This window comes from Vulpes lagopus, chromosome 8, assembly GCF_018345385.1.
Source record: "Vulpes lagopus strain Blue_001 chromosome 8, ASM1834538v1, whole genome shotgun sequence".
Classification (NCBI taxonomy): domain Eukaryota; kingdom Metazoa; phylum Chordata; class Mammalia; order Carnivora; family Canidae; genus Vulpes; species Vulpes lagopus.
The window spans coordinates 104,234,477-104,256,612 of NC_054831.1; the positions used below are offsets into that span (position 1 = coordinate 104,234,477).

A 22,136-nucleotide genomic window follows, 5' to 3' on the forward strand; every position below is an offset into this window, starting at 1 on the left:
TTTAGCTCTGTGGAAGAGGGAGTGGTAATAAGCATAGGCAGGTTAGAAAGCTGTGCATGGTAGGTAAGCATTTTTACGTCTCAGTTGGGCACAACTCACCATGGACTTTTATCCTTGCTGTAGGTGAAAGCTGCAACCAAGGAAGAAGTGTCCGCTGAGGATCTTGGAGGTGCCGATCTGCATTGCAGGTGAGACTGAAGCACTTGTTTCTTTCAAGGATTCATTGCCATCTCTTTGTTGAAGAGAGAGTTTGATTATTTTTTCTAAGAATTAAACTTGCCAGATCCAACCGCAGTTTATCTGTTCTTGAGCTATTGTTAGGGTTCAGTTCTTTGAATTGTAGAGTTGCATTTCTAAGCTAGAACGTCAGCTTTTACATTATAGCCTAAAAAGACTGGAGAGACAGGTATCTCATTTCTTTTTTTTTTTTTTTTTAAGATTTTATTTATTTATGAGACACCCAAAGAGAGAGGGAGATACATAGGCAGAGGGAGAAGCAGACTCCCTGAGGGGAACCCGATGTGGGACTCGATCCCAGACCAGGATCACGCCCTGAGCCAAAGGCAGACGCTCAACCGCTAAGCTGCCCAAGCATCCCACATTTCTCATTTCTTTAACAAATATCCATCAAGCACCTGTTATGTGGCAGACACTGTTCTAGATGTTCAAGGTTTTACGATAGACATTGTCTTTGACCTCAGGGAGCTTAACATGCTAGTCAGGGAGGTGGCTGATAAATAATTACCAAAAAATGATAAATGATATGTGTACATGTGTTAAGGCCTGTAAAGAAGTATAGGGAGAGCATATAGAAGGTCGATCCAGGGGATCCCTGGGTGGTTCAGTGGTTTGGCCGCTGCCTTTGGCCCAGGGCGTGATCCTAGAGACCTGGGATCGAGTCCCACTTGGGCTCCCTGCATGGAGCCTGCTTCTCCCTCTGCCTGTGTTTCTGCCTCTCTCTCTCCCTCTGTATGTCTCTGATAAATAAATAAAATCTTTAAAAAAAAAAAAGAAGGCTGATCCAGCCCACTGGTGTGCAGGTCTTATGACTTTGGTTTTTGGGGTTTTTAAAAGATTTTATTTTATTTTTAGAGAGCACAAGTAAGGAGGGGCAGCAGGAGAGGGAGAGAGAGTGAATCCCAAGTAGGCTTCATGCTTAGCATGGAGCTTGATGTGAGGCTCAGTCTCATGACCCTGAGATCGTGACCTGAGCCGAAATCAGGAGTTGGATGCTCAATTGACTGAGCCACCCAGGCACCCCGTGGCATTGTTAAATTAATATTTGTTAAGTGGAGCACAGAGTGCTGGATGGTGAGCAACAACAGACCACAGGAGAAATTGAAATGGACAAGTTTATTACTCACAGAACCTAGAGGAAGTCCACAGCACGCCTCGAGGGGCTACGCTGGGAGCTCAAGGCAGAGTACAGACAGAGGCAGAACCTGCGCACATTTTTCTTCTTCGGGTCTGTTGTTGGAGCGGAGTGCCTGGGGGTTCTCAGGCCAAGGCTAGTTTAGTCAGTTCAAGTTAAAAGATTGATATTTTGTTTGGTTCCCCATGGGTCTTATGCACATAAGGCATACAGGGAGGAGCTGGGAGGCAGAGGAGACTTGCTCACAAGGGTTGTTCGGGAAGTCCCATGAGGACTTGGATGTGCTGGGAATCTGTGGCTGCTCTCTAGCACATATGCTTACACAAGTGGGCTGGAGGCAGTTGAAGGTGCCTGCAGTCCGCTCAGCCAAACAACAGATGCTGAGGCAGCTGCACCATGGAGCGGCTTAGCTAGATGCTCAACATCAGGTAAATGCAGAAAAGCTGGTTCTCTGGGGAAGGAAAAAGTCCTGCTTTGTGGCATCTGCCAATTCCTGTGGTGTAAATGATCCCACCAAGGCTGATTGCAAGGCCCCAGCAGGACACCACTGAGTGTGGAATCAGCAGGAGGTGCACACAGTTGGCTCTCATGAGTCAGTCCTGAGCTGGCTCCATCGTGTCCCTGGCCCATTCGTTTGAGGTTAGTATTCAGGGGGTACAAAGACCTAGAGTTCTGTGAGGATTAAATGAGATGATAGGTGTAAATTGCTTGAAACAATACCTGCTTTAAATAAGTACCTATAAATCTTAACTGCCATTATTTTTATTGTTGTTGTTTATCATAACTGGTCATTAAAGAGTGGACTTATTTTTTTTTATATAAATTTATTTTTTATTGGTGTTCAATTTGCCAACAATTTTACTGAGGATCAGGTAAGTTTGAAGAGCTGCCATTTTATTTTATTTATTTATATTTATTTATATATATATTTTTTATAAATTTATTTTTTATTGGTGTTCAATTTGCCAACATATAGAATAACACCCAGTGCTCATCCCATCAAGTGCCCCCCTCAGTGCCTGTCACCCAGCCACTCCCACCCCCCTGCCGACCTCCCTTTCTACCACCCCTAGTTCGTTTCCCAGAGTTAGGAGTCTCTCATGTTCTGTCTCCCTTTCTGATATTTCCCAAGAATGGACTTATTTTTTTAAGAGCAATTAGGAAACCATTGAAGAGTTTTAAGGAGAGATGTGCCATTATCAAATATTTCATTAGAAAGTCACTCTGGCTGTTAAACAGAACATTTAGGGAGTTGGCATGAGTCTGCCTGAGGGACCAGTCAGGGAGTTTTATCAGTGGCAATAGGTGAGAGATGCTAGTGGCTTAGATGGTTCTGGTGGTAGTGCACGTATGGGAAGTGATCAGTTTTGAGCTCTGTTTTAGAGTAAGTTTGAAGGACTTGTTGGTGGATTTCATACAAGGGCTGTAGGAAAGTGAGGTGACAAAGATGATGACTAGAAAAGATTTCACTTCCTGAGATTGGGAGGATGGGAGGAGGAGGAGATCTGGGGATGGGGTGGGGGGATCAGGTGTTTCTTTTGGACCTGATATGTTTGAGGTGCTTGAGACATCAAGTAGGCATGCTGGCTGAGTGGGCAGTTAATTGACGAGTCTGCAGCCAAAGTCAGTGCTGGAAATCTTTATTTGGGAATCGTCAGCATAGAAGTAGAATTTGAACCTACGGGAATAGATGATCTAGCTCACCTCAAGCTGAGTGTAGATAAAGAAGAGAGCCTTGGACTGTCCCTGAAGAAGCCAGGCATACCTGGCAAGGAGATCTAATCATTGAGCTCTGTGGCCTGCAGGTGCATAAACCTCTCTTTGTGCTGCCAGACCTCAAACCCAGGGAGGCAGGTGACTGTGGGAGCAGCCTGGTAGGTAGGTAGGTAGGTAAGAGAGACAGGTAAAACATTCTACTTTAGTATCAAAGAACACTGGTACGCCTTTAGAAACGTTATTTGAGGGATCTACACAGCCTCAATTTTCTCTTCATTCCTTTCTGAGTGTTCACCGTGGGTAAATTGATGGCTCTAAGTATTGTGAGTAACATGGAACAATTCTACACCTGGTGTCTGCCCTCAAGGATTAATAATTTCATTATACAGATAAGAGAAATAAACAGAGCTAAAAAACAATTACAAAAGTGAATCTGCTAGCATGCTCTCATTTTCCAGTTAGGAGGAGTGGTTAAGGGAGTGGCGTTTAGGTTGGCCAGGAAAAGCTCAAGGTGAGCCTGAGTTTCCGTGTGTGTGGAACAGAACACTTGTTTATTTACAGTGAGCAGAAGTGTACAAGTGGCCACACTGCATTGCTTTGATCACACTGACCATGGCAGGGAGACAGTGGCTTGGGTGTTTCAGCTTAGAGGGACGAGGATGCAGGGAGAGTAGGGTGAGTGGGGTACAGGACAAAGTGGTGGGCTGCCACTGCTTGTGGTTGCTTAACGAGGATGAGGAGATGAAAGTATTTGAGGAGCATTAATTTAAAAAATTTTATCTTGACTATTTTAACAAAAGTCACCTGGTGCCCATAAAAGCTGTTGGCGGTATACCGAGTTAGGGGGGTAGCTTCTGGAATTCGTCTTCTGTTTGCTTTACTTACTACCTTGTGGCTGGATAAACTAGTTAACTTCATTGAGCCTCATGACTTCACATGCAAAGTGAAAATAAGAACAGTCCCCACCTCATAGCACAGTGTTTGGTGCCTGGTAAGTGCCCTATTACCACTAGCTATGATTATTCATAATAACCTGTTTAAAATCACAGGACAGTGATTATGTGGTGACAGCTTTTTTTTGAACAGTGTAATAAGATTTAGTAGTCACAAATTGCTTTGGGTTTCTTCTCTTTGTAAATACATATTTAAGCCTCTCTGATTAGCCGTCCTGAGGAATTAATTTGACACAAAGACTTCCATAATACAGTGTTTCATCAGAGGCTTCCCTTTCCTGCTGTTTTGGTAAATACTAGGCAGTTTTTAAAAGAAAGCGTTTTCTTTTAAATATTGGCTGATTTGCAAAGTAGTTCCTTCTGCTTCTGTTTGCTTTCTGAATTACTGCAGTGTAGCTAGAGGTCTGCAGTTATAGGTTATGGTGTATGAAGCATTTAAAGGAATGGTTAGTCGTAAAATGTCATGTTAAGTTCGAAAAACTGAAGGGTCTACCATTTGCAAAATGTTGCAGGGCTATAGCAAGGAGTAAACATGGTCTTTACTCTTCATTTAGAAGCACCCAATCCAGAGGTGGAGAGTGCCCTGAAACCAGCATGAGAACCCAGTCCTACGAAACTGCTGTCAAGGCATTTTCCCTAGACGAGACATCACAATTTAGATTGCAGCAGATTTGTCCTTACTCATAAAATGAGCCAAAATTCTATTTTTTTCAGATAGATATTTTTGCCTTTACAGTTATTTTATTGATTTATTTTTTAAAAAGTTTATTTTTAAGTAATCTTTATCCCCATAGGGGGGATAAAGTGGGATTCAAACTTACAACCCTGAGATGAATAGTTAGTTGCATGCTTCACTGACTGAGCCAGCCAGGTGCCCCTACAGTTACTGATTGATTGGTTGATTTTAGAGAGAGAGAGTGCATGCACATGCACATACAAAGAGAGGAGGGGCAGAGGGAGACAGAATCCCAAACAGACTCAATCCCATGACCCTGAGATCATGGCCTGGGCCAAAACCAAGAGTCTGATGCTCATTTAGGTATGCCACCCAGATGCAGTTTCTTTTAATACCATATTATAGAATCGGTATATCTACATATGAGATAAAAAGCCATCTAATCAGAACAAAACTAATAACCAGAGCAAGCCCATGCTTCATTCACAGTGAATTTGAAATTGAACAGGAACGTCTGTGGCCCTTATCACGGTTCTGTTTTAGTGATACTCATTTTTGCCATTGATCTGAGAGACACAGTCTTCAAGCCTTTAGTTACCTGTGAAAGCTTACCCTTAAGGTGTAACCTTGTAAGGTAGGGGCCTCAGCAGTCTCTCTGAAATGAGAGACCATAGTTGGATCTTTGTTAGGAGCTCAGTTAGTTACAGACCCTTTGTAGTTATGGACTACATCATGGAAGTGTGCCATCTGTGGTGTTGAACTGCCATCATGTACAGTTTTGTTTGAGGTGCATGGGATGCACATTGAATAGAAGTCCTCGTCAGCAAGGCTCTCTGGTCTAGTAGAAGAAGGTCAAGATTGAGAAATAGAAGGTGTGGATTCTTACACAGCTAGCTACTGGTAGTCCTAGGGCAAGGTACTTAATTTATGTAGACCTCAGGTTTTCCTCTTTGTAATAAAAGGATAATACTGTCTTGCCAGGGACATGAGAATCAAATCAGGTGATGTATGTTTATTTTATTTGTTTATTTTTTAAGATTTTATTTATTTATTCATAAGAGACCTCAGAGAGGCAGAGACACAGGCAGAGGGAGAAGCAGGCTCTCTCTGGGGAGCCCAATGTGGGACTCGATCCCAGGACCCTGGCATCACACCTTGAGCCAAAGGCAGACGCTCAACCACTGAGCCACCCAGGCATCCCAAATTAGATGACATTTATTAAAGTATTTTGGAAGTAAAAATGATGTCATCTTTAGATGAGAGAGGGTCTTTGGGGTTTAAGATATTTATTTTCCTTTTTCCTGTTCTGATTATTTTAGTGTGCTTTACTCTGCAGAAAGTCTGGAGTAACTGATTACTATGCTTTGGATGATTATCATGCCCTTCACTTAACTAGGAAGATTGTGAAGAATCTAAATTATCAGAAGAAATTAGATGTGAGTTGGTTATGTTCTTGTATCTTTTATTTTCTTGCAAAGCATTTTGGCTTATGTTACCTTGAATTATGTCTTTAAATGGATTAATATGATTGTTTTATATTTCTGCAGGTTACTATAGAACCTTCTGAAGATCCTTTATTCCCTGCTGATGAATTGTATGGAATAGTTGGTACAAACCTTAAGAGGCAGTTTGATGTCCGAGAGGTGTGTAGGGTGAACTGTGAGCTATAAACCCTGCTGTCTGTCTCTTTATGTTTGTATCCATTTTTTTTTTATGTGTATCCATTTTTAAGGTTGAAATCGGTTTCCATACTTTCCTGCCTAGAGCCCCTTGTGGCTCTCAGTAGGGAGTGACATGTAAGGGGCAAGATCTCTTACTAGAAGGAAGAGGGGGATAAAAATCTCTTACTGGTTGGAAAGTTTTCATTGCACAGTGGTGACGCTTGCTTTGTTCATCAATAGGACTCCCTATTCCTGTGGACATTAGGAATGATGTAGGCAACTTTATTAATTTTCATCTATTTCTTTTTTGTGTTCTTATTTTGGGAAGTGGACGAAATGTCATTAAGTTGTTGAAAGGAAAAAACGCACCCTTTCAGATCAATATGACCTTAACAGAGATTAGACTTTTGATGACGCCTGAAGATGTTGCTATGGTTACAGATTGCTGACATGGTCTTCTTTGGTCTCGATTAATAATTTTTAGTGCGTGCATATAGCATGTAGTCTTTTATTTTGTTCACTATCCATATCTGACAGTACTTTTTAAATGGGGAAATAATCTTAGTATCAGGTTCTGTGCCTTAATATTTATTAGTTTTCCCTTTGACTATAAAACTATTTTGTGTTATTGTATGAAAAATTGTAGAAAATGCAGAAAAACATAAGATTGCTTATGATCCCACCCTCCAGAGAAAGCAGCGAATATTTTGGTGTTTTGGCTTATTGTGTATGTATACATTTTTACATAGCTGTGATAATGTATACATACAAATGCATGTGTATTTTAATTTTTTAATTTTTTAATTAAGGTTTTATTTATTTGAGAGAGAGCACAAGTGGGTTGGTGGGGAGGACAGAGGGAGAGGGAGAAGCAGGCTCCCCACTGAACAAGAAGTGCAATGTGGTACTTGATCCCAGGACCCTGAGATCATGACCTGAGCCGAAGGCAGACTTTCACTTGACTGAGCCACTCAGGTTCCCCCACATGTGTATTTTAAAAATTCTTTTTCCAGTTTAATTTATAAACATTTCTCTAATATTTAAAAGTTCTTCATGAAGCCTTTTACCATGACTAGGTCTTATTTGCTATAATAATACCTGGTGACACGGTAGGCACTCAGTAAATATTTTTTTGAACAAATTGATGAATGTAATATCCCACCTGTGAATGTGCACATTTATTTTAGGCAATACCCCTATATTGTGGGTTCTTAACATCCTGGATTTTTATGGAACTCCAGCTGGTATTTCACTTTAGGAAGGTGACTTAGTTAATTGCAAGCTATAGAATTAGGATTTTAGCTTGCCTCTTCAGTTAATTACAGGCATAGAGAGTTTGGTACTTACAATCCAAAGTGCTTGAAAAATGAGTTGTTGCAGATAGCCAGGTTTTCTAGATGGCTAAGAGTTCATCCAATCAAGCATAACCACTTTTTTCCATTTATTCGACAGTATTTATTGAATGCTTGTTCTGTGAAGGTATTGTCTGAGACACCAGGGGTACAGAAATAAGTAAAGCAGATGCAAATCCATGCCTTTATGGTAGTTCCATTTCATTTACATGGAGGTCTTTTTATAAAGATAGACTTTTTACCTTTTCTTTGTTCTTTTTTTTTTTTTAAAGATTTTATTTATTTATTCCTGAGAAATACAGAGAGAGACAGAGACATAGGCAGAGGGAGAAGCAGGCTCCCTGTGGGGAGCCTGATGTGGGACTTCATCCCTAGACGCTGGGATCAGGACCTGAGCCAAAGGCAGATGCTCAACCACTGAGCCACCTAGGTGCCCACCTTTTCTTTTCTTCTCCTTTTCTTTCTTTTTTCTTTTTCTTTTATTTATTTATTAGAGAGAGAGAGGAGGAGAGAGCACAAGCAAAGGGGAGGGACAGAGGAAAAGGGAGAAGCAGACCCCCTGCTGAGCAGGGAGTCTGACAACCTGGGGCTCCATCCCAGGACTGACTGAGTCACCAGGTGCCCCTAGACTTTTACCTTCTTAAATAGTATCCTAGACTTTCTACCTTTTGCTGATTCATATTCAGCATATCATTGTGATGATAATATGCTATGTTTTTCTTTTTTTTAAAAGATTTGTTTATGATAGACATAGAGAGAGAGAGAGAGAGAGAGGCAGAGAAACAGGGGGAGGGAGAAGCAGGCTCCATGCAGGGAGCCTGATGTGGGACTCGATCCCGGGACTCCAGGATCGCGCCCCGGGCCAAAGGCAGGCGCTAAACCGCTGAGCCACCCAGGGATCCCCTATGTTTTTCTATAATTGCAAATAAGCCTTGTATGGAGGTCTTACTATGGAGCTAGAACTGTGATGTTCATTCAAAAACCTGGCTTGTAGTCCTTGTTTCCCTAGGCAGTGGTTCTGGATGGGACCTCTCTGAGCATTGCTTTCCACTTCTAGAAATAGGTATAGTACCAAATGCTATGTCTGTTCCCTGAAGTTTGAGTCTTTGTGAAGACGAGTTAATGTATCATATGTGGCTGGGTGGTGGTCATCCTATAGCAAATAGAAGATAGTTTCATACTAAGTGGCCCTAGATTGCTGTGCTCTTTGAGTGGCTTTATTATTTATTTTTGTGTGAAAGAATGGTAGTTGTTATTTGTTGATTGTGTTTTAGAAGGTACAATTTTGGAAATACATAGTGTTTAGAACAGATAACTTACATTCCTGTTACATTATCGAATCTTTTAGAAAATAAAAAATAATTCCAGGTAAGCTCTTGCTTTTTGGAAAGAATGATGTTGGGAAGTATTCATTCATCATTCAGCCTTTGAATGTTACAAAACAAGGCTTTGATGGGGTTAACAGGAAAAAGGAAGTTTGAACTAAATAGAAAATGGTGTGTATCATCAAAAATAGTTTCTGAACAAATCTGGAATATGTTTGGAACTCTTTGAAATAGTCCTGATGTATATGATGAGTCCCAAGGATAAACTGTTTAGTAATTACTCCTTTTAGATTAAATATGTATATATGTGGATGGTCCTTCAAGTATATCAGATACAGAATCAAGGAACCCTCATTGAAGCCTTAATAATAATAGCTACTTTTCAGTGAGGGCCGGGTGGTGTGCTTTAGTTAGCACTTTTTAAAGTATGATCCTTTTTTTTTTTTTTTTTAACTTTTTAAGTTTTTATGTGCATACCACATCTTCTTTATCCATTCATCAGTCAGTGGCCATTTGGGCTCTCTCCATAGTTTGGCTATTGTAGATAATGTTGCTATAAACACCAGAGTGCACGTATTCCTTCGAGTCAGTATTTTTGTATCCTTTGGGTAAATACCTAGTAATGCAATTGCTGGGTCATAGGATAGTTCATTTCTAACTTTTTGAGGAACCTCCATACTGTTTTTTAGAGTGGCTGTATCAGTTTGCATTCCTACCAACATTGTAAGAGGGTTCCCCTTACCTTTTTTTTTAACTAGATGAAAAAACTGAGGCTTAGAGGATTTTAGGGAATCAGCCTATGACTCTAGTTTCTCAGCAGTAGACCTGGGTGTCAGAGCTGGGTCTTCATCTCAGCATTATCTTTTTAGATTCATCACATCCTTACAACTTTGTCCCACCTTTGCAGAAGTGAGAACTGAGACTCTCTCTAGGACCGCAAATCCTGTGTGATCCCTTCATTTGGAGGCTAAATCTCCTCACTCTAAGCCTATACCTTGCTTTATGATTGAATCCCTGACCCTTAGCTAATATTTTTTAGTAGTTCCTGAAGCTGTGAGTCTACCTTCCAGCCCTTATAGTCTCTCTGCTTTTCTGGTATGTTACATGGTTCTGTGGCTCTTAGAGGGCAGTGTAAAACCAGGGCCCAGAGTGACTTGAGAGGATTAACCTCATGTATAAAGTGAAATTCTAGAGAGAAGACTTGCTGTGTAGGGTAAAATTCTGTGAGAGTGACAACTTAACAGGGAACTTGTTTTCCTTATGAATGTCTTAATGTAAAAATCTTTTTGTAATATGACCTTTCAGGGACATTGTTATTTTTCTTCTCAGGTCATTGCTAGAATCGTGGATGGAAGCAGATTCAACGAGTTCAAAGCCTTATATGGAGACACATTAGTTACAGGTATAAAGGAAAAGAGTTGAAAATAACATTTTTTTTTTTTAAAGATTTTATTTGTAAATAATCTCTATCCCCAAAGTTGGGCTTGACCTCACAACCCTGCAATTAAGAGTCATATGTTCCACCGACTGAGCCAGCGAAGTACCCTGAACATTTTCTATGGCTTTGAGAATAGGTGATCTCTTGTCTCAAGGTATTGATGTACTTGGCGTGAGCTTTGTTATTTAGAGCAGCACAAGTGTGTGGGTCCTTATTCAGAAGGAGTTGTTTTGTGAAGGTTATGTGTAGCTCAATGGTTTCATAGATCGAGAGGGTTTATGATGATGACAGCTAGATGCTGTGGGATTGGACCTTGTCTGGGGCTTGGCATTCACTGTATAGAAAGCTTATTGGGGGGCCCTGGGTGGCTTAGTCGGTTAAGCATCCAACTCTTGATTTTGGCTGAGGTCATGATCTCACGGTTGTGAGATGGAGCCCCACATCAGGCTCTACTGGGCATAGAGCTTGCGTAAGATTCTTTTCCTCCCTCTCTATCTGCCCCTCGCCCCACTTCTCTCTCCTCTTAAAAAGAAAAAAAAAAGCTTCTTATCACAGTAAAATTAGCAGAAATAATTGTAGTTCTTTTTGTTTCTCTGGATAATTTGTAGTATTTTTGAAAATTTCAGCACTGTTTCCTTGGTTCTTTAGTCTTTAATTCTTCTAGCAGATTTTATGTGATATGATATAAGCTTCCTAGAGGGATGTAAAGTGAGCTACACCTTCCCATAACCTCTATGTAGGTCTAACAGTGAACCATGTAAACACTAGATTGAGAATATAGGACAGAAAACCAAATCTGAAAAAACAAAACGTTTTTAAAAGTTTATAAAAAGTTCATTCATCTAAAGTGTTGAGTTTGTAGGCTTTTAAAGAAAGGTATTTGAAACTGATGCTAGGCCCATAATAATCTATCTTGGCCAAATGGCAAAATGAATTTTGTGAATCTTATTAGGTCTTATGAAAGCTAGAAAATGTAGTAAGTAACCTGGAGACAACATATCAGAGGAAAAAAAACCTACAAAACATCCAAATTGCAAATATACGTTGAGGCTTAAGGATAAATCACAGCACTTTCTCCTGGTCTGATTTATGAACAACAAAAGGCTTCACACTGGGAGTGGAATTTATGTTTTTGTATTTGAGGTGTTTAAGTGATTAAAAGCTTTTTGTTTGATACATAGTCAGGATTTGTGACCAAACAGTTCAGGACGTAACCCTCATCGTGCAGCAGTTGGAAACAAGTCAGAGCTGTTTCTGCTTCTTTCCCAAAGATGGGTGGGGCTGTCTTTGCTGTCTGTTTTTATGAATTTGCCCCAGACTTGCTGACAGACTTGTGGTACCTTTGTCCCCTAGAGTACTAAGGATATACGTGGCGCCTGTGTCCCTCCTTGACTGTGCTGGAGTTCAGATAAGATCGGAGAAAGGGAAGAGGCGTGAGGTGGAGAAGAGGGGCGCAGGGGGTGGTGAGAGGAGCAAGTATTGGCAGGGAGGGAGAAGAATGGATTTTCTGAGGATCAGGTATGTCTGGCAGCTGTGAAGTTTCCTCCTGCCTCTGCACTTACCTCACATAGGCCCTAGTAGTTTCTTGGACATTCTGCTTTCCTTTTTGGCCCGAAGGAGTTTGGTAAAGGTACTTCCTCCATGTCCCTGATATAGTGGGGCATGTTTCCTCCTTAGCAGGCCCTGTGCCTGGAGATCCTAGTCCAGGCTGAGGTTAAAAGTCTAGACAGCTCACAGGGCAGTAACACTTTAGGGGCAGTTACCACACTGCCAGGACGGGTGCAAGATTCCTCACTGTTTTTGTGGGATGAGGGAAGTCAGAGTGGATGGCTAGACTTTGGGGGATCGTCACCCCTCTTTGTTGCCTCCGTGAGTGGCATTGCTGTCTAAGATGGACAGCGTTGGCTTTTGGTTGGGATTTTAGGACAGAAAGACCAAGAAAACCAAGACAAGGCCAGAATAAAGAAAGAAAACACATTTTTAACGACTCAGTGTTTCTGGTGCATCAGTAGATTGACATTCTCTCTTGCCCATTAATTCTTCTTCAGCAATTTTTTGAGCTCCTGCTTTGTGTCACGTATCACACATGTGTCAGTGGCGGCCTGGGCCTCCTGAGCTTGAAGACAGAGCCCGGTTCTGGGCCCTTTGGTTGCGTGCCTTCTTGGACCTTGGCTTCCAAGTATTTGACACCTACCTAGAGTCCTAAAGAGGCTTGTTGAAATTCAAGATCTCTCTAGCCACAGTGTTCAGGTTCACAAAACCTCCTGAAATCGCCTCAGAGTGTCTCCCTCACATACTGACTACTGGTTCCCTTCCTTTTTTTTTTTTTTTTATTTTATTTTAGATTTTTGTTTATTTATTCATGAGAGATAGAGAGAGGGAGAAGGAGGCTCCTTGCAGGGAGCCCGATGTGGGACTCGATCCCAGATCCCAGGATCGCACCCTGAGCTAAAGGCAGACACTCAACCACTGAGCCCCCCAGGCGTCCCCAGTTCCCTTCCTTTCCTTCTCCCTTACTCCGTGTGTCTGTGCGAATGGGCAGCGAATGGGCTGCTGTTTGCAGCAGCGATGGGTCTGGGAGTGACATTCATTCTTCTAAGCTTAGCCATTTTTTTACTTGAAACTCATGACCCTCTGGGCTTGACTGTGTTCCTGCTTTTTTTTTTTTTTTTAAGATTTTATTTATTTATTCATGGACACAGAGAGAGAGAGAGGCAGAGACACAGGCAGAGGGAGAAGCAGGCTCCATGCAGGGAACCCGATGTGGGACTCGATCCAGGGTCTCCAGGATCACACCCCAGGCCGCAGGCGGCGCCAAACCGCTGCGCCACTGGGGCTGCCCTGTGTTCCCGCTTTTAAAAGCAAGTCTGTCTTTGCTGGCTTTATCCCTTTTACCACAAGTGTGTGTCATCGCCACAGGCATTTTCAAGCAAGCCACTTACCTGAAACTGGAGGAGAGCTCTGAATGTGGGCCTTGAAGGGCCCCTCCGTCTGGGATCCATTGCATTCCAGAATAGCCTCCGTCTGGGACTGAGTGGACACTCTGACATACGTTCCATGAATGGGCAACACCCTAATCCCATCATCTAACCAAACCAGCCAGTCAGACAAGTGATAGCCTTACCTGTGACACATCCAAGGAAGCAAAAAACCTAGACTCCAGGGCCTTAGAAATAAGAAACTGTGACAGGAGCTGTTCTGTACCCTAGATATGATCTCTACATTTTAAACTTTGATTTGAAATTAAGGAAGCATAAACATGTCTGTCAGCTGTGTATTAAAAGCCCTCAGAAAAAATAAATATTTTTTTCAATTTTCTTTTGAGGATTTGCTAGAATATTTGGATACCCCATAGGTATCATCGGAAATAATGGAGTTCTCTTTTCTGAATCGGCAAAAAAGGCAAGTACTGTTAATGTTAAACGTGTTGCAAGATTTTCTGTTTTAATTGAAACATAATTAACTTTTGAAGGTCAAGTAATGAATGAAAGTTTATGGCCTAAAAGCTTTAAAACATTTAACCAAATGCCTTAGTAGGCTGAACACTGTGTGAATGTGCATGTGGACGTGTGTGTGTTAGTGTTTGAAACAGTTCTTACAGACATTTATATTAACCTGTTTTATCTAAAGCACTATTTAAAAAATCAAATGTCTTAGGAAAGTTCTTATGAGATCCTTGAGTTACAAGTGCTGCGGATGACATGCACACATCCTTAGGCTCTAAGAATACTGTGGAGATTTGAAGTGGAAAACTAAAGAATTGCCTCGTAGCTCCCACGGATGAGCAGTTCTTCTCTTAGTTCTTTGGGTTTTAGTTGCAACCTGTTCAGAACACTAGCGATTGACCTTGTTCCTGCAGCTGTGTGCCAGTGATCACACAGGAGACTGCAAAACAAGCGCAGTACACCAGGGTCACACGTGCCACTGACGGTGGGTCTGCGTGGTCATATTGCTACTAGTCAAGCACAGGGGACTCTGTTATTGTTGACCCAAGTATGATGTTTGCAGGGTGCATGCTTGGATGCAGGTTTGTTAACTCCTTTAAAAAGATGATCTCATGTGCTTACAGGGGGCTCACTTCATCCAGGTATGCTGCCAAAGGAATATTCCTCTGCTGTTCCTTCAAAACATCACTGGTAAGACAATAGCTTAATCAGTTTTGTTGCGTTATCCCAGAGCTGCACTGTGCATGCGGTCTGACTCCAGTATTGGACCGTGTAGACCCAGGATGGTTCTGTCATAACAAAAAGGTCTATTGGATACTTTTCATAGAGTCTCTTTCAGGGTTAACACTTCATGAATCAAATATATGAGAAGTTTATCCATATTTGGATAAAGCAGTTTCCGAGTTCCACGTCATACAGTCTGGTGGCCTCCCTTCACCCCTCCACACGTATACCTGTCCCTCCAGCAGCAGCAGTAGCAGCAGCAGCAGGGCTCTGTTCTCCGCCGGGAACGTTCTCTGATCTCACTGCCAGAAAATATTTTCTGACCCAGCTCTTTCCTAGCACTTTTTTTCCCAAAAGGATTTCAAGCACATGCTGTGGCTCCCCCTTTCCCTCATTGTTTATTGTGTAGTTAATTCTGCCCGAAGTGACATATTATAAAAGGTCTACGCCCATCCTGAACAACAGTCTGGGGATTTGAGTTTAGCCTCCAGAGAATGGTATGATCAATATCACCTCTCTGGATTTCATGTTTCACACATGATCTTAATGGGGTGCATGAAACGATCTTGAAGGTTTCTTATGGTTGTAGATTTCTTTTTCCCCAGAATTCTCTTGTTCTACTATTTGTATTGTATGTTGCAGTTAGATAATTGGTTAGCTGACCCCCCCTGCCCCCCATCTTCTAAGTGATCCATAGTTATCTCAGGCTCAAAGGAAGGAGGGCTCTTAATTACTTGTTAGAATCAGGGAAGCCTTCACCAAAAAAAACCAACAACAACAAAAAAGAGTGGCTCATAGCAGTTAGCAGGGCTTTAAACCGTCTGGTGCTGCTCTTAAGTTTATGCTACTTGGTTAGATGAGTTTTGAGAGGCGTCATATCCAGACAGCAGCCTGAGGGGGCCTTAGGTGCCAAACCTTATTAAAGGGCAGATAAAAAGGATTCTGAGGCTTCACTAGTCCAGGAGCCTCGTTTCTTATAATGGTTCATGGTTTATTAACCAACAGTAAATTAATTATCTTCTTGGAAGATACACTTACATTGTGGTTTTTCAGTTCGCTGGGGGCAGAGAACAGAGGTTGAGTTTGATTCTGCAACCTTGCATTTGAGAGACTTGTGTGACATTCACGGAGCTATGTATGCAGAGGACAGTTGAATAAATCTTGAGCACAGAAAATGTGTGTCAGCTGCAAGGTGAAAATGTAGGCAACCTCAGAATGTGTAGATGTTACTTAAAGCTGTGGGAAGAGATAAGAACACCCCGAGAGGAGAGAAGAGGGCTCAGCGACAGTGTTTGAGTAACTCTGCTTCCTTCCAGAGATGGGAGTAGAGGAAGGAAGGGAGCTCGATTGTGGTGTTTTTAACACTGGGAAGGGTTGAAGAAAGACAAGGGAGGTGGCACTGTCTTCTTGGAGGCAAAATCCTCCGCAGAGAACAGAGAGGCTGTGGGCTGCCGGGTGAGGGATGAGAGCTTGAAGATAGCTAGTGTTTAAGGTGGCTTTCTGCTTTTTTTTTTTTTTTTTAATTCAATTTGCCGACATGTAGTATAACATCCAGTGCTCATCCCATCAAGTGCCCTCCTCAGTGCAATGTTTCAGGGAGTCAAGACAAGGCGGAAAGAGAAGCTGTGAGCTCTAGTGAGAGCCCTGCTCAGAGGGGCCACAGGGAAGCACGTCGGGCCCGGCGAGGGCGAGGGCTGTCCCGTCAGTATGGTGGTTTCCGCAGCTTGTACAGGTGTCCCATAACGAGTGAGTCTGATTGGGGTATTGCGAGGGGAGGAGGAACGTGCCCAAGACCCAGAAGGCCCAATGCGGCCACAGAGCAGCTTCAGCAGAGTCGGGAGCTTGAGGAAGTAGAGGAACCTTGTCATTGTGAAAAATTCTTGTACCTGGTGGTGGAGCCCCTGGCAGAGGCTCTTAGTGTCTCTGAAACATTAAAGTTTTAAGGCAGCACTCCAGAAGGAGCAGCGTCTGTACTGAAGCAGGCCCGTGAGCACCAGGCCTCAGAGCAGGGCTTGCCGCGGGCCTTGGTCTTCGGCTTGTCCTGTCACATTCTTTGATCACCAAGCCCCTGTGCTGAGACAATTTGTTGAGGATAAGTCTCTTTTCCTTTGTCTCTCTTAGGATTTATGGTTGGTAGAGACTATGAAGCTGAAGGAATTGCCAAGGATGGTGCCAAGATGGTGGCCGCTGTGGCCTGTGCCAACGTGCCCAAGATAACTGTCATCATTGGAGGGTCTTACGGGGCTGGAAACTACGGGATGTGTGGCAGAGCATATAGGTTGGTGGTTGTCATGGTCTTCTCTGAAAGAATGAATCACACCTCAAGCATAAGTATAAATGGTCAGTTTGTTACCAGTTTATTTGAAACACAGAATGACATTCCCAGATCTTGATCGGTTATACAATAATTGGTATCATCTGGAGGGGTGAGATGAAATTTTCAGGCTAAATGTGCTACTTGGAAGAAATCCACAACAGGAATCAGGAAATATTTTGAAATGGCTGCTAATGACAATACTACATATCATAACTCGTGTGATGCAGCTGAAGTCTTGCTTTGTGGTGGGTGTGTAGTAGACATAAGTATATATATTGGAAAAGAAGGAAGGCTGGAAATCAATAAGCCAGGCAGCCAGCTCAGGAAGTTCAAAGAACAGCATATTAAATGCAAGAAAAATAGAAAACAAGATGTTATTAAGATAGAACAATCAGGCCCAGAGTTGTCGTGTTTATAAAGGTTAACAAATTTGGCAATCTCTCAGTAAAACTAAAAAAATAAAACAGAAAGGCTTTATTTATTCTTTTTATCAGAAATGGAAAACAGGACATGACTGCAGATAACAAGGGGATAATTTGAATGTCTTTATGCTCAGTAAATTGAGATAAAATGAGAAAATGAAATTTATCAAAGCAGACAGCGCAATCACCTAGAGAATGTAGAAATCCCACTATATTGAGGCCGCACCTCTGGAGATGAGCCTGGGGTGGGTTCCAGGCTTGGGTGTGTTTTTGTTTTTTGATCCCCTTGTAATGTCCAGCTAGATAAAAAGAACCACTCATTTAGAAGTAAACACAAGCCTGTGCAAACCTCCGTGAATTAATCTGATAGTTTTTTCTTCTGTCCCCCCACAGCCCAAGATTCCTCTACCTGTGGCCAAACGCTCGCATCTCAGTGATGGGAGGAGAGCAGGCGGCCAATGTGTTGGCCACAGTAGCAGAGAACCAGAGAGCACTCAGAGGGAAACAGGTAAATGCCACTTCTCCTTCTTGTCTGGGTTTGGCCCTTAGCACTGAGTGCTCTCGCGGCCGGGGGCGCGTGCCCGGAACCCCCCGTGTTCAGGGGTGAGGGTCTCACTCCAGAGCCTGGCTTCCTTTAGAAGATGCTGACCTTGGGATCCCTGGGTGGCGCAGCGGTTTAGCGCCTGCCTTTGGCCCAGGGTGCGGTCCTGGGGACCCGGGATCGAATCCCACGTCAGGCTCCTGGTGCATGGAGCCTGCTTCTCCCTCTGCCTGTGTCTCTGCCTCTCTCTCTCTCTCTCTCTCTCTCTCTCTGTTTGCCTATCCTAAATAAATAAAATTAAAATAAATAAAAATTTTAAAAAAATTGTTAGAAGATGCTGACCTTGAGCAGTGTGACTTACATATGCTCTGTCTCTCTTCGCAGAGCCACCGTCTTTGAGGTCCCTTCATGTAATTTTTTCAGAATTTCCAAGAAAACACTTGAGAAACCCTGCCTGTGAGCACCCGAGGCATAGTTTGACTCTGAGTCGTTTGCAGTTAGTGAGACTTAAATAAATGTGACTTACACCTTTGATTTTATGACTGAGAGGAGTGGGATTTTGTTGTTTCAGTGTCTCCCTCACAGTGTGTTTGTGTGGGAGGGCTCAGTCCTCCAAGTGAGAAATGAGTGATGTTATCCTGCGCATGTGATGAATGAAGGATCACGGAGAGGTCACTGGCAGCTTGATGACAGGCAGGTCAGCAAGCGGCTGCTTTTAGTTTAACTGTGTGTTAATGGTAGGCTCTTTAAGGGATTATTTTTTAGGTCTTGTCAGCAACATCAGACAAAAGGTACTGAGCACTCCACGGCCCGGCGTGCTCCCAATCACCCTAGAAAATTGACATGACTCAGAGAAAATGTGGTTCCTGCCCCTGTGAGGAGCTGACATCCTGGGGACTGACACATTACAGTCTAGGGGTTGAGTGAACAACAAGAAAATTTATTAAGGCAAATTCTTCACTGCAGGTTTTCAAAGGGGATTCTTTTGTTTGTGTCTCAGAGATCCTTCTGCAGTTCCGAGTTCATTAGTTTTGTTTCTGAGAGAGCGCGTGTGTGCATGAGTGCAATGGGGGATGGGGAGGAGTGGTGGCCTGGCAGAGCCGGAGAGAATCCCGGTGCGGGGCTCAGTCCCATGGTCCTGAGATTGTGGCCTGAGCTGAAATCAAGAGTTGGAGGCTTAACCTACGGAACCACCCAGGTGCCTCTTCATTAATTTTTATGAGTTATAACTTAAAAACTATCTTCTGCAAGCATCGCACGTTCTGGTGGTTGATGCGTGTTTTTGGAATGGTTTGGGTGTGCTGTTTTACCGTAACAGGCATAGCGTGGACAGGGCTTTTCCTTCTAAGACTGTCATTCCTCCCTTGAGGGATCCTCCAGTCAACTGTCCAGTTTGCAGAGTGGGGATAAGAGAAGGGCAGGGCAGGGCTCTGCCTCTCTCAACGCATCCCATCCGTGCCCCACTTCCTCAGTTGTCTTCTCCAAGCGGCAGGAACTCTGCAGGCTTCACCCGAGGTTTCATACTCACTTCAGTACCGACTAGTATCCAAGCAAAATGAAAGGTTTCCGTGTGTGCGTGTGTTAGGGCTCGTGGGGGGTATGAAATGCTCCCTGATACATGTATCTCTAAGGATTTCATTTAGAGAGAGAGCGTGTTAGCGTGAGTGGTGGGAGGGCAGAGGGACAAAGAGTCTCAAGCAGACCTGTGCTGAGTGCAGAGCCTGATGTGGGCTCCATCTCATGACCCTGAGATCCTGACCTAAGCCAAAATCAAGAGTTGGACACTTAAGGGACTGAGCCACCCAGGCGCCTCTCTACCTGTTATTTTAAACCATATAGCCCAGTGCACTAGTCTCTCACTAACAAGTTCTTTGATTGCTTTGACAGATCAATATATAAATCGTTCTATTTTTATGTATGAAAGGAAAGTACAGGACTTTAGTGGTTCTCTCTCCAAATTCTTGACATATTAATGATATTAAACTATGAAGGTACATGAAAGAAGTTTGGATTTATTGAAATAACTCATTTGTTTTTGGTGTGAAATACTTTTTTATGTTGAAAATACTTTTTAGGGGGATGCCCGGGTGGCTCAGCAGTTGAGCATCTGCCTTCGGCCCAGGGTGTGATCCTGGAGACCCGTGATCGAGTCCTGCATCCCTCTGCCTGTGTCTCTGCCTCTCTCTCTCTGTATCTCTCATGAATAAATAAATAAAATCTAAAAAAAAAAAAGAAAGAAATAGAATATATTTTAGGGTTTCAAAATTAGTTTGCATAAAGATTTTTGCATCTGAATTAATTATCACTTGTTTCTGGCAATACTGGTGAGCAAGCCACTAAATTTTTAGTTAGGGAGAAATACCTCTCATCTATTTGGGTTTATTCAAGTTGTGGTTGATGTTTTACCCTTTAGGCCTTAAAATTCTTTGAATTTGGCTATTTTGAATGAAAATTCCCTATTTGTCCACCTTCAAAAGGAAGTGCTACATGTAAGGTCGCCCTTTCACTATGCTGTATAATTCACATCCATTGCTGGAGCCTGCTAGCCTAAATACCCGTGGTTTTGAATCTTACCCTAAAACGTCTCAGGCTGTTGTGTCTGGTAAGGGGGATGTCGCCCCAGACTCTCAAGTCTCAGGTAAGGGCCTGAGTGTTCGGGCATCTCTTATACTCCACATCTGTCACTGTGCAGATGTTGGTTGTGACATGATTACTCATGAAATGCTTGGCGCTTTTTTCTTGAGGTTCTCCTGAGTGGGTCTGTTGTTTTATTACAGTGGATTTACTTATGGCTTATGGTCCTTTTTTTTTTTTTTCTTCAGTTGTCCAGTGCTGATAAAGCAGCTTTAAAAGAGCCCATCATTAAGAAGTTTGAAGAAGAAGGAAACCCTTACTATTCCAGTGCAAGGTGGGGCCCAGGGCTGGGGTTCAGGGCAGCAGCCTTACACAGATCTGGGCAGTTGGGCTGGTCCAGCCTTCATGGGAACCAGACAGGAACGTTGGGACACATTTAATTTTGTACTGTGACCACTATCATGGGACTGTCTGCTGAGATACTACCCCTTCCCCTGGGCTGGGCTGGGGATCCACCACCATTGGACTGATTCTGCAGTCTCCCCACCCGTCTTCCTCATCCCACTTGTAGGTGAGGTCCCTGGACCCACAGAGGCTGAAACCTTTAATTCATTCTTCTATAATTTTTGCTTAAACACGTGGATTCCCATCATACCATCCCTTTTGATTACTTCGTGTTTACTCCATTTTGAATGTGAGAATGGTTGGACACTTGTTGGCACTTGCTGACAAGGGTGTGTGTGTATTCAGAAGGTGATTACTCACGGCCAGGGTCTGTGTGTCAACACCAAGTAATCCCTTCACATGCTGTTGTGGCTCTTGGTTCTATTTGTTTCTTGCATGGCTCACCAAGGTAATCAGTGATCGTGGCCTGCCCGGGCTGGAGACTCGCTGGCGTGTGTACACTCAGACCTCTGTTTTCAGCAATGTTCATGTTCTTCATTCTGAGGCATAATCTCAGATTCCTATCTTCCTTTTTATCCCCTGGGTAGGTGGAATAAAGCATATAACTATTTGTGTCTTTTAAAATTGGGTTATGCGGTGATTTATGTCATTTACTGGTGAAGGCAAACTGGAAAGAGAAAAAATAAATTAAAATTTATTTCAGTCATCTGAACACAACGTCTGTGGCAGGTGCTGCTCCTCGCGCTGGGGGCATAAGGGCTGAACATACTTATTCTCAAGAGTATAATCAGTTTCGGAATCAAAATAACACCATTTGACATCTTCAGAAAGCCCATTTCTCTTCCTATTAATATGAATTTTCACCAGCAAATTTATGGGTATATTTTGTTGTTGTAGGTCATTGATTCATTTAATTAAGATCAAAGTATTTTATAGTCTTTGGGACATTAAACACATTCTTTTTACCATCACTTAAATAGACTTCTGTAGTAGTCAGTAAAAGCAAAGAAGATATGGACCCCAAAAAAGGTATAAGAGAAAATAATAAATTGTAAGCTCGCCTACAGTTTTTTGTTTCTGCAGAAGATTTTGAGTAAAATTCACAAGGACAGTTGAAATATTAAACTTTGAAAAATAGTGCATCTTTTTTTTCAACCCAGGCTACATCATCTTTTGAGAAAGACTGAATCCCTTATTATTTTCATACTTGCGTTA

At 42.6% G+C, this 22,136-nt stretch overlaps 1 protein-coding gene across 2 annotated transcripts in view; it reads left to right on the forward strand.

Moving 5' to 3' along the window:
• MCCC2 (methylcrotonyl-CoA carboxylase subunit 2) overlaps positions 1-22,136 on the forward strand; it is a 71,065-nt gene that overhangs the window by 45,236 nt on the left and 3,693 nt on the right. Inside the window, exons 8-16 of one of the 2 annotated variants that reach the window (XM_041766526.1) lie at positions 124-188; positions 6,054-6,153; positions 6,265-6,360; positions 10,385-10,457; positions 13,819-13,895; positions 14,563-14,629; positions 16,784-16,940; positions 17,795-17,909; positions 20,765-20,850. In XM_041766526.1, the coding sequence (XP_041622460.1) occupies positions 124-188; positions 6,054-6,153; positions 6,265-6,360; positions 10,385-10,457; positions 13,819-13,895; positions 14,563-14,629; positions 16,784-16,940; positions 17,795-17,909; positions 20,765-20,850 (836 nt within the window). The remainder of the gene's footprint in view (positions 1-123; positions 189-6,053; positions 6,154-6,264; positions 6,361-10,384; positions 10,458-13,818; positions 13,896-14,562; positions 14,630-16,783; positions 16,941-17,794; positions 17,910-20,764; positions 20,851-22,136) is intronic. The other variant, XM_041766527.1, reaches the window with a different exon arrangement.